The sequence below is a fragment of the Vicugna pacos genome, chromosome 17, assembly GCF_048564905.1.
Source record: "Vicugna pacos chromosome 17, VicPac4, whole genome shotgun sequence".
Lineage (NCBI taxonomy): Eukaryota > Metazoa > Chordata > Mammalia > Artiodactyla > Camelidae > Vicugna > Vicugna pacos.
In genome coordinates, this window is record NC_133003.1 from 25,512,780 (window position 1) to 25,525,835 (window position 13,056).

Consider the following 13,056-nt stretch of genomic DNA (forward strand, 5'->3'; position numbering starts at 1 on the left):
TCTATCCCTAATCTTTTTAGTTCTATAGGCCAGTTTTTTAAAGATATTTTAATTTGTCTGTTTGGTTCCTTGAATTGGAAAGATTCCCAACTTGACAAAGTAGAGGATGTATTGACATAATTACAGTAGAAAGAGTCTTAAATAGCCTCCAGTTAAGCAATTTAGTGGATTAATTAATGTTCTCCATTTCTTCTCCCATCAATAAAACACTGGCTGATGTCTAGAGCATGCTGAACATCCACAAATAGCTAACTGCCTCCAGTACTCAGAAGGCCATGGCCTCATGTACAATGATTGGCTAAATGTTAAAATAAGGTATTTGATGTATTATTATAAAAATGATTTCTTGGTCTAATTCTTTTTGGTTAACCAAACAACTGTACACCATGATCACACCAGAGATCTCTCTCTCTCTCTCTCTCTCACACACACACACACACACACACACACACACACAGAGTCATTCAGTTCTATTCCTTGTGGAATGAGGTGAGTTGTAAATGGAATGCCTGTCTATTCTGTTCTGCCAAGGATAGACCTACTTACACTAGTTATCTCTCTGTATTAATAAAAAGACCCCCTCTCAAAAATTCGGATAATAAACTATATGGTCATCCTAGATACAAATCACAGAATAGAATTAAACCTACCCCATCTGATTTTTCATGAACTCAGTGTCCCAAGAGGAGGGGACCATCAAGCACCCATCCTTGCCACTGAGGAGTTAGTGTGCATCAGCTACTGAAGGTCCATAAATTCAATCATTTGGTCTCAATTAATTGTGTCCAATTTCTATTGCTTAACAAGCCAAAAATAGTTGTTAAAATCATTTGTGGGATGAATGAGGTCTGGTGGAAAGAAGGCTGGAAAATCCTTGTTAATATTTCTTGGCCAACATTATTGGAAGCTGGTATTATTCCTAGTATATTTCATGCTTTTTGGGAGCAGTTTGAACTTCCAGTGGTACCATTGAGGGCGGGGAGTGCTTACAACCTGAGAATCTTTCCATGAAATTGAGCATCAAAAGCAAATTCCTATAATGTTCTAGCCATGTGAACCCAGTCCCCTGGTGCCATATCCATCAAAACCACCTTGCCATGAAATTAGCTTCCTCTGTGGAGCTCTGTGAGGGGGCGGATCTTCCTTATAGCTTATTTGCAGAGAATGTTGTCTGCTTCTTAGAGCATCTTTTTGCTTTTTGTTGGGCCTACTTCTGATTCCTGTTTACATGCTTCTAGGGGTGTCAAGCTAGAAACGCCCTTGGTTATGTGACCATGACTACATTTTCATATTCTTGAGGCTGAATGCCTTCAGGAGTCTGTCGGCTTTAGAGCCAGAAGACATAGAGGATGTATTGCGTATGTTTTATTAAAGAAACACTATAGTTTTCTTTATACAAGGAATGTGTTTGCATGTCACCTGCCATTCCATACACTGATCCAGATGTTGTTTAAGGTTGTGGTGTGAGTTACTTAGGCAGGAAACTAGGAGGAGGTGATGAGCATCCTAGCTTTGAGCCACTGGAGCTCATTTCCCCAGGCCCACCCACTGATGGGCCTTACTCATGACTTCATCTGTTTCTGGCCAATGCCTGTCTGATTACTTAATGCTCTCTTTACACTGACTCACTATTGTTACCTAAATAAACATAGCCTCATTCTGGACAATAATCTGTGTATCCATGGGTTCAATGTTTTGCTTAAAATTTCTCTAACATAATGAAATATGCAATGGCTGAAGTCTTTAAAAATTTCTTGGTGTTCTACCTGAAAGCACTTGTCTAGGATGGCTTGTTGGGGGTAGTGTATGTGTATGTGTGTGTATTGGGAGGCAGGTGAGAGCTGGGCATAAGCCACTTTCCACCCATGGTTCAAGAAAGAGGATATTAAGTTTTCTTCATTCTGTTACCTCATTGGCTATTTGTAATTCAGATCTCTGGCAGCAGCATTCCATTTGGAAAAAGGTACTCCTCTCCTGGGAATTTAAAAGCAAATTGTCACAAAAGACCCTATTACTAGACCTGGTCACTCTGATCCTCAAACCCAGGCCATTCATTAGATGCTCTCATTTCCTCACCCCACCTCACCCCGTTACAAAGACCAAGGCTCCTAGCATCTCAAAGGATGACAGGATCTTGGTACGAGGAGAGTATGTCTGCATCTCCATTGCCATGACCACCCCCATCCCCACCACTACCAAATTGCCTGTTAAATCGATGACAATGTAGGTGTGAGCAGGACTTGTACTGAATATGGCACAGAGGCGTTTTGTGGCCCTCCTCAAGGCTCAGCTCAAATTTCCCTTCAGTTGTACCTCGCCTTCTAGCTAGCTCATGTCTCCCTCTTCCTCACTTAAAACTCACGTTTCCTCCATATCCACCTTATTTTTCTCACCTGCAAGCCAGTTTCTCAGGCTGATACCAACTACTGTGACAGCTCTTAAAAGCAGTGCAGAATACAAATTCTTTTCCATGACCCTGCCCTCATGTCCCCTGACTGAAGCCTCTCTTGAAAGCAAAACTCAAGGCTACATATTGTTTCTCCATATAAATCTCAGAGCAGTGGCAGTAGTCAGCTCTTTGCCTTTGGGTACTGAAAACAAACAGTGAAGTTATACTTGGCTCCATTTCCCTTTTTTGAGTGTCCACAGTCCGCTTATCCCCCTGACTGTGGTTTTTGGGCCCACCGCATTGTGGTGCGTGAGCCTGCTACCTTGTTTTCTCTGCAGCCCTCTGCTCCTTTAGCCTCTGACTCAGTGCCTTCCTTTGTCCAGCTCACAGCTCTATGTCTTCACACCAGCAATGTCTCTGACAGCTCCTTAATTGCTACATGCATTTGTACAGTTCCCTGGCAATTTTATTTCAGACCCTGTCAGGGTACCTGCTAGCCTCGGGGCTGTGTTTATATTAAATATCAATAAAAAACTGATAGCATCAGCACAGATGGCAGGCTCACAAAATCATATTTTACTGGGAGCCAGAAGATGGAAGAGGAGAATGTTTAAATTTCTTTCTTCTGAAAGGTTGGAATGAGAGGAGACTTTCTGAGTAAATATCAGGAATGGGTTCTTACCAAATGATGACAGATGTATATTCTATTCTCTGACTGGGAGTTGTCTTTTATTGTGTGTGACTTCTCATAATACCAGTTTTCTCCAGAATTGTTTCTTTATGTGGCCCCCTGTCATGGAACATAGCACAAGCCTTCAAATACCCGGTGTATTTTTAAGTACTTATTGACTGAATGGGTAAACTTATTTGGCTTCACTTTGATGGGGGGTGTATTTGGGACCGAGGCCCAGGACTGAGTGGCTCTGAGTCCCATTCCACCCTTTACCCACATCTTACAAAGGGTCTTCCAAAGCTGGCATTGTTCTAGTACTTGGTGGGAAAAGGGTGACTGGGCTCACTCCTTCTCTGCACCTGTCCACGGTGAGTTTTATTCCCTTTCCAAACAGAGGAAAACCTCAGGGAGAAAGTAAGCTCTGGTTCTCCAACTGTTTGTTAGAGACCTCAAGGGAGACTCAGTTAGTGGGACAAGATCACATATCAGATGAGGTGTTTTAAATTAGTGATACCAGCTTAACTGCAATTTATCAAATGCCATTTTACAATCAGAGGCCCCGTGAGATTTGCTTATCTTCACTCTAGAGTGCCTTATCTGAGGTTTTATGCCTTAGGAATGTCCCCTCTGCAAGCAGCCCCCAAATCCGAATGCCGATGGTAGTCAAAGAGCCTCTTTGGTGGCTCTGCAGCAGAGACCCTGAGGGGGAGGTCTTGCGGGACCCTTTCAGATGGGCTCTGAATGGTACTCTTTATCTTTATCCACCATGTCCCCTTTAACCCACACACATGCCCTGAGCATTAGGTGTGAAGAGGCTATGTCAGAGCCCCAAGAAAGCCTGATCCCAGCCCCTTCCTTTAGAAGCCACGAACTTCATTCATTTATTGATAGCTAGGGGCAGACAGCCTGCTCTGAGCCACATGTTACCTAGTGTCTAGACTTTACCTCCCATGCCACCTTTTTCCTACACCCCTACTTACTGTCAGGTAGGCAATAAATAGAGTTCAAGGCTTCCATTCCAGTTTCTTCCATCTAATAGTTTGGACACAACCAGAATTTTTCTGACCTCTGCCTTGGACAGGTGATGTACTGGGGCAATGGGTTTCAGTGCTTTGAGGATCAGTTCCCTCCTATGTAAAATCAGGCTAGGAAGAGTAGTTTTTGACTGTCCTACATAGTATGTGACACATTGTAATTTCCAGAAATGGCAAACTTTGCTGCTAGCATCATCATCATTTTGATTTCAATCAAATAATTTTCTTTTAATATCTATGAGAAAGATTTGGAAATGTTTTTTTTTCCTAGGGGAATAAAGAATGACAAGGAGGAAGAAATGCAAGTTTCTCCACAAAATTTTAAATATATTGGGGGAGGATGACTTTTTGAAGTTGATATATGTAAGGCAAAAAAAACCACCAACAAACAAGTTAAGTCATTGATGTGCAATCTCACTGGGGAATTAGCCTTGAAGTCTAGCATACTGAGGCAACAGGCTGAGAGTCCAGAGCACCCTCTAGGATTTGCCAAACTGATAGGTGTGTTTACCAGTCATTTTGCTTCCTGACTCCATCCAGAGTGTTTCAGCACTGGGCCATGAGTCTTCTTCATGCCTCTCATCCTAGGACTGCTAGGAAATGCCTCCAGACATGTGAAAAGCAAGTTACATTTAATATTTAGCACATCACTAAATTTAGAGGAAGGGTGAATGTTTGGCTAATAAATCTATTTTATAATTCAACACACATTAAGGGCTATCTTCCAATACATGTAAGTGCTTGATAATTACCATCAAAAGTATTCATTATTTAATCTATTATCTGTTTGGAATAAACGAAAGAGATGTCATTTGCTTGCTGACGTGGGAGACATGAAACCTCTCCAGCCATTATCCTCTTGACTCTGGTCCAACATGTGGTGCTGCAGAAAACTGTGTAGACTCAGTGACCCCAGCAGCCCTTGTGTTGTTGTAATTTTATAGCCAGGAGACACATACCTTCGGAGACCTTCAGGAAAGCCCAAGATCCATCCTCCATCTTATTCTAGGAAGGAAATAAATACCTTCTTTACAAGGACCATACATACTTCAGAAGCCCAGATGAATGTGAATTCGTTCGTGATTTTGGGTAACGGTAGTTTGTGATTCTATAGTAGCCTATAATTATTTAGGTATGATCAGATTCTCTAGAAGTGGACCCATATTTTGTGGTAGAAAATGGCAGGTTTCAATTAATACAGTGCTGCTAATTCACTGGAGAATAAATGACACTGAGAAAAAAGATGAAGGGAGTATCAGGTAACTTTGAGGTCTGGAGAGGAAACTCAAATACTAAGGTATCCATAAAGATCCTGATTGCTTGAAGGATGTGTCCTGGAAAAAGGAAGTAGTCTCTGCTGGCTATAGATTTCAGAAGAGAAATTTGATTTTGGAACCATGAATAAAAGTGTGATGGGCTTTGGCACTGGTGGAACACAGATTATCTGTTAGAAAATGTGTGCTTGGCAGGAAACTTTGCCTATCTGCTAAAATCCTCACCGTGGCCTGTCCACCTTTTCAGCCCCATACTGTACCTCTCCCTCTTGCTCACAGGACCTCAGCAACACTCGTGGCTTTGTTGTTCCCCAAGACATTGATTTCTTCCCAGCTCCTGACTTTTGAACTTGTTGTTCCCTTTGCCTGGATAACTTTTGCTGGCCAAGGGGATTTTAAGCTGACACCTTAACATTCAGGTCCCTCCTCAAAGAGATCGATTTTGACCACCCAATTTGAATAACTGCCCTCCCCCCAACCAACAACATAGTGGTAAGTCTCAGGCCTACCATCCCTTTTAATTTTCTTCATCACACCCACTTTTGTTTGGAATTCTCATTTCTTTTCCATTGTTTCCTCTGCTCAGGCTGAAATGTCAGCTTTATGGTCTGACAACTGCTGAATGCCTGAATAGTAGGTGCTCAATAAATATTCATTGAATGAACAAAATGAATGAGAGTCATTGAGAGTGCCTGGTGCTGATAATTTGAAGAAGAGAGAAAGATGTAGGTAGAGCCTGGATGGTCCTAGGAGAGCTGGACTGCCCTGGGTGGAGGGTTGGGGGCTCAATACAGAGCTGCAACCAGTGATGTACTCGCTGACAGTTAGGGAGCCCTCCTGCTGCTGGGTGACTGTGTGCCTTGTATCACCAGCTTTTAAGGGAGGGCTGCTCTCATTTGCCTTCTACAGATGGAGACACTGGGACTCAGAGAAGTTAAGTGGACAAGTCCAAGGCCATTAGCTAACAAGTGCTGAGTGAGTTCTCAAATCTGGGATTCCGACTCAGTGACTGCACTGTCAGGGTGCTTCCCAGAGGTACACTGCAAAGAGCAGGGATGCAAGTTGGGAGTCTTCTTGGAACTCTATTTATTTATTTGCTAAAACATGAAGTAAATAATGGCCAGTATTTATGGAGCATTTTGTATTTGCCAGGTGCTGGGCTAAGTGCTCTGTATACATTAATTTGCTTGAAACTGATTGTCTCAGGTTGGACGCAAGAGGGTGGAACTTACGCCTGAAATGCGATGGCTACTTATTCAGGGAAATAGAACTAAAAGGAAATGTGCATGAGTATGTATAAGGGGGAGTGTGCAGAAAGAGCATTGCCCATCTGTAACATCAGGCAGCCTCCTCTTAAGCACAGGTGAAAGCAATGATTTGGGTGGAAATGAAAAAGGAAACTACAAATGTGATTTTTTGATGAATTATATGATACATTATAAAGACAGAGCAGGGATGTGTGAGTGCTTTTAAGGTACAAATTGCAAATTGATCAGAAAGGTGGTCTGGGACTCTTACTCTCTGAACATCTGCTTGTAGTCTATTTTACTGCAAGCTGAACATCTGATAAATTTTTGACGGGCAGCGAAGGTAATTTAATTTCTCACAAGGTAGAAGAAACAGGAGGCAGAACTATTATTCCTGGACTTGATGTTGACCAATATGAATCATAAGTTGATGCAGAATGGATGGGAACATTGGGTAAAAAGACCATGTTATGTAGAGTTCACTTTATTGTGCAGAGGAGGCTAGGCACTGACACTGGACATTAGGAAATGATTTTAATCCAGTTTAGTGCATTACAGGTAGGACCCATTGAAAGAGTTTAGGAAGAATTGTAGGCTCATGAAATTGTAATGCAGACGTGAGAATCTAAATTGTTCCCAATAGAAGAAATGGGAGAAGGCCTTTAAATATCCTTCATTAGGAAAAGACATGCACCTGTTAAACTCAGACTTTAAAAACAGTACATTACAAACCAGGAATATGGGTATATTGTGTAGGAGATAATTAAGAGAGTATGAGTATATGTAGTGGATTGAATAGTGGCTTCCAAAGGGTATGTCCAATTCCTAACCTCCAGTACATCTTGCAAATTTGACCTTATTTGGAAATAGGGTCTTTGTAGATATAATTAAGATAAAGATTTTGAGACTAGGTCATCTTGAGTTTATGGTGGACCCCAAATCCAGTCACTGATTTCCTTAAAGAAAAAGAGAGAGGGAGATTTGACACAGGGACACACAGAGGCCAAGTGAAGATGGAGGCAGAAATTGGAGTGATGTGTTTATTATAAAGCAAGAAACATCAAGGGTTGCTGGCAACCACCAGAAGCTAAGAGAGAGGACTGGAATAGATTCTCCTTCAGAGCCTCCAGAAGGATCCAATCTTGCTAACACCTTGATTTTGGACTTCTGGCCTCTGGAATACATTTCTTTTCTTTTAAGCATCCCTGCCCCCCAATTTGTAGTAATTTCTTACAGCAGCCACAGGAAGCTGATACAATCCATTAAACCCCATAGAATAGGGTTAGAGGTGAAAGTGAAAATTCAGATTAATCTAAGACTCCTGAAGAACCTTGATTGAAGCACAGGGGGCTTTTAAACAAATTTTGAAACAAAACACAAACAAAGAAAATGATATGCCTTCTACTTAGGAGGATGCTGTCACTTTCACAAGTGGCCGTAAGTAAGCAAATCAGCTTAACAACCATAGGGGGAGCATCAGGCCTTAGCTGGTCCATGCCCCAGTGTAATGTTTCCTTCCTCCTCAGTAGACAGTGTAAGGAGCTGGGGACTTGGGTATTCGGGGTGCAGTGGGCAGCACTGACCTTTTGAGCTACTTCATTTTTGCTCTGTGTAAAGAAATGCTGTTGGGAAAAATTTTTTTTAACTTAAGTCTTTTTTTTTTTAAACCTAAATATTTAGATAAAGGCCCCACTTAACAATGTCACCATTTTTCTGAGTTTTTTTCCCCCCATCTCTTTTATTACTTGACTACAACAAAAGACAGCAATTCAAGACTTTCCCTTCTATTAAAATTGCTTGCTAAGCGGGATTGTGAAAGCAATACACTGTGATGATTTCACAAGCCAGAGGAAGTATTATTTCAAATACTTGATCAAATAGGTGTGTGTAACACAGCTCCCATTTTAACTTGACCGTATTTTTTTACTGATTCTACTTCGCTTGTTCACCATACCCTGGGAAAACTGAAGCCCCCTTTTCTTGAAAAGGCATAATTTCAGAGCAAGATGTGGTGTCCAAATGAAGTGGATGAAATTATCCTCAGGCACTATAATTCTTTTTTGCATTTCCAAAAATGCTCATGGTTCCTGGAAGGAGGGAGCAATCTTAGGTTTCTAGGGCTACCTGGAGACATGGGCAGCCTTTTATTACCCCACAAAGAAACCATGCTCAAGAAAAAAGAATTATCTAACTGGAAACTGCTGGACTTCTTAACATGTCGAGACAGAGCTAGTGAAATGGAATTTTTGCTTCTAATTGTGGGAGGTTTTTAAAATTGAGGTCATTGATGGAGGAGGCAGGAACCATGGACTTTTTTTCAGTCATTTTTGTATTTGCACTTTTGTGGACTAATTTAAGTGGCTTTCATAGCAAGCAGTGAATCACAGTAATTACTGTCAAGCTTGGACTGGAACAATAAAGGATTCCATTTTTCAGGATTGTGAGGATAAACTCTTACTCAAAATTGCTTGGAGGGAAAAAGTTGAATTGATCATTTTCATTCTCCCAGTCTATGATATGGTTTTTTATAGTTTATAAGAGTTAAAGCATTTACCCTTGAGATGAGAGTTAGAATTCCAATAGCCTGTTGAATCTGGGTGAGTGGTCTGAAAGAATAAGACAGGCTGGGGGTAAGACAGCATGACAAGGAACCATGTCTGCCCACTGGGTCAGGTGCCCTTTTGTGGGCTGTGTCTCGTACCTCTGCACCTTGGGCGCAACCAGCTGGCAAAGAACAGGCAGCTAGGAAGGAGGAGTGGTAAGCACCAGTGCCAAAGTGAGTTTCCTTGCAGTGTATCTAATATATGTAAACATTTTTAGAGTTGCTCTGCTCGTTGGTGTACTGTGGGACTAGAAGACTGGACTAATGGGATCTGTTCCCATCCCCTGTCTGTATAATATGGAGGAATCTTTGGAATGAGGACACCACAGTGGGATTGCTGTGACTCAAAGTCTGATAGGGAATTCTGGTGTGGGTGCTGGACTCCAGGGGAATGGATTAAGTCCATTAATGGCTTTGTGAATGCCTGTGGCCATTAGTCTCTTCCTGTCAATGTGTTTGACCTGCCAAAGAGCCCAAACAGGTGGGCATTATTATCCTTATTTTACAAATAAGGAAACCACAAATCAGAGGCTTTGCCATTTGCTAGTTGGGTATTTTAGGAAAGTGTTCCATTTCCGCTTGTGTAGCATGGAGGACAACATGGATCTGCTTTAGAGGGCTGTGGTGGGGGTGATAGGAGCGAAGATGAACACAGTGTCTGCCTTGCAGGAAAGAATTAGCAAAGGTTTCTCCTCCTCCTCGTCCTAATTATGAACATGCTCATCCTGTCATCATTCTTTCCCTCATCATGCTGGGACTGGACAATTATCTCCTTTCTTAGAACAAAATTTTGTTTAATGTTGTGTCATTTTGGATCCAAATCTTCCGAGGTTAAAAAATAAAGTGGACAGTTACAGAGCATCCCCAGTGATCTACCTTCCTTTGACCAGTACACAATTAATACTTGTTTATTTTCTGTCTTTGTCTTTGCCCTTAACTCTCATCTGTGGACAAAAGGCGAGAGGTTTTCTTTGGCTGCCAAGAGTGAGGAAAAGAGATTTGCTCATGGCTTCACAGGGCAGAAGAGTAGATAGTTGTCTGGAATTGGAGAACAACCTTTGTTGTATTCATTAATCCATCTATCCATCCATCTATCCATTCTTCCATCCATCTCTTTATCCATCCATACATTTTTGGAGTTTCTGCCATGTGCTGGTCAAAGGGGTACAGCAGGAGATGGCTCCTGCCCTTATGGAGCTCACAATATGCTGAAAAAAAGAAGTAGAGAGATTTAGTTATGTATTTTTTACTTATTTACTTCTTTTATTTAAAAAATAAGTAAATCTATTTACTTATTTTTTTACTTTACTAAAAAAATTACTTTTTTAAAAGCAAACTTTTAAACTCAGAGGTGGAGAGAATTGGAAGGAGCTGTTTTGGCTGAGGTGATTGCCATGACAGAAAACATATTTTTCCTGTTTATAATGATGAGTTCTGACTTAGGAGGCAAAAAGTGGAAAAGAATGCTAAAAAGGTCTCTGCTTTCTCAAGAACTATGTGCTCTGCCAGATTAAAAGTTCCTTTCAAGGAAGGAGCCATCAGTAGAGGCTCCTGGGTGGCTTGGAGGGCTCAGGCAGGATGGAGAAGCCCTAATATATGGAATTCCCAGGAGCTAAACATTTCGGGAGCTGCAGACTTCTTCACAGCTTCCTGCAGGATGGGCTCCATTCTGATATCTGCTAACTATGTGGGATGCCAACTGGGGTTCTGTTTCACTTTGGTTTCTAACATTCTTCTTCTCTCTTTCTCTTTGTTTTCAGACCCAGCGATTGTCAACGGAGTCTACTGGTCCGAATCCCTAAACAAAGTTTTTGTAGATAACTTTGATCGTGACCCGAGTCTCATATGGCAGTACTTTGGAAGTGCAAAGGGCTTTTTTAGGCAGTATCCAGGTGAGTATCCCTATATTGGGAATTATGATTCAAGTTACTGATCCTGTGGTATTTTCCTTTAGGGTTCAGGGTTAGAAATTTTTTTCTGTCCCTTAGGAGAAAATGAAAGATAAAGTTCAAATCTATTAAATCTTTTGTCAAGATATAGGACAGAAATGGCAGTGTGATGTCTGCCCACGCATGCACACACGCATAAGGCATTTGGACATGCCTGTGTTTTCAGCATCTTTCTCAATAGAATAATTCTTAGATCTGCCACCAAAAGTGAGAAATTGGAATGTGAAACGTACCATATTCAATCTTTCTGGACAAGAGATTGCTTTTATTACTATTACCACTACTATTACTATTATTATTGTTGTTATTATTATTACCAGGGAAAGGAGCGAGCCATAATTGGCTGAGTTAAATTCTGACTGAAAGATGTAGGAAATGGAAAATTTGAACTTACAGTTCCCTACTCCAAGCTGACTACCCCTGGAGGAAGACATTGAAATGGCCAAAGTACTACTGATGTTCAGGGCCACCAAGAACACCCTCAAACGGGTGTATTTGTCAGAGTTTGTCTATCATGACTTTGGAACAGGTGTTCTTTTTAGGGCCTTCCCAGGCCTCTGCTTTGCAATAGGATTTTAATTCTGGCTTGGTTTGAATTTTAATTAAAAAAGGAAGTTTTAATTTTCCTTACAAGTTGTGAAAAGAGGACTCGAGGCTGCAATTGTGCCAGCATCACAGCTGTAGAAATTAACAAGCTCAACCTAAAAGAAGAAAAAAATGCCCTGCATAATCTTGAAGCAATTAAGTGGAGTCTTTTATGTTTTCATTAAGTAAGGCTAGGCACCTGATGTCTTCCCACTTTGAGGCGCAGAGACTGCCAGCCTCCGCCTTCAGGAGCTGTTTGCCCTGCACACAGCATCTGTGCCCTGAGACTTGCCTGCCGAGTGCCTGCTTTGCCAGATTATTCAACATTTCCCGAGAGCTGTGTTCAGCAGGGCGTGCATGGGTCTTCCTGCAGCTCACAGAAATTTAAACAATAAGCATCCTGTTAAAGATAACATTATAATAATCAGTGGTCAATTAAAGTTCCAGTGTCGCCAAATTGCAATCTGCTTTGATACATTCAACAGAGAGTAAATTTAATGTAGATGTTGTGAAAATAGAGCATAGTAGGGGGGCTGATACATCAAGGAAGCCACAAGGATGTCTTATCACGTGGCATTTGGATGAAGGTGGAGAGAATAAGAAGAAATTGGAGATCGTCTTTTGTTTCCACTAGCAGGAAGTCTTCAAATTAAATCTGAAATTTTAAAATTTGATAATAGAGACATATTAGTCATCTCAAGCTGCCATAACAAAATACCAGAGACTAGGTTCTTTAAACAAAAGACATATTTTTCTCATAGTTCTAGAGGTTGGGAAGACCAGGATCAAGGTGCTGGCAGATTTGGTTCTTGGTGAGACCCCTCTTTCTGTCTTGTTGCCTTCTCCCTGTGTCCTCACATGTGAGAGAGGAGACTCTGGTGTTTCCTACTCTTCCTGAAAGGGCACTAACCCCATCATGGGTGCTCTACCCTCATGACCTCATCTAAATCTAATTGCCTCCTAAAGGCCCCTTGTATGTAATAGGAGTGATTAATTTATGTACAAGATTTTTATCAGTCATAGCAGTTGACTCAGAAATGCTTACAGTTCTTTTATGACACTTGTGGCAGAATTTTGACTTTGTAAAATTTTGGCATATTTTATATATTAATAGACAAGGATCACAGTCCTCCAAAGGGATTTCACTGCTCTGATAAGTGTCATGTGCTCTCTCAGTGCTTGGTTCTGAACAGAGAGTGCACTTCTTGTCTTCTGGACTTAAAATGATTATTAGAAGAGGAATCCATGGGCTTTTTTTGCTAGGATTCTTTTTCTTTCTGGATGCTTCTTTCCACATTTAGAG

The 13,056-nt window shown here is 41.3% G+C and overlaps 1 protein-coding gene across 1 annotated transcript in view; it reads left to right on the top strand.

The window, feature by feature from the left end:
* The window catches only part of CACNA2D3 (calcium voltage-gated channel auxiliary subunit alpha2delta 3), a 778,957-nt gene that overhangs the window by 344,999 nt on the left and 420,902 nt on the right, over positions 1-13,056 (top strand). The window contains exon 6 of the mRNA XM_072941510.1: positions 10,980-11,111. Coding sequence (XP_072797611.1) covers positions 10,980-11,111 — 132 coding nt within the window. The remainder of the gene's footprint in view (positions 1-10,979; positions 11,112-13,056) is intronic.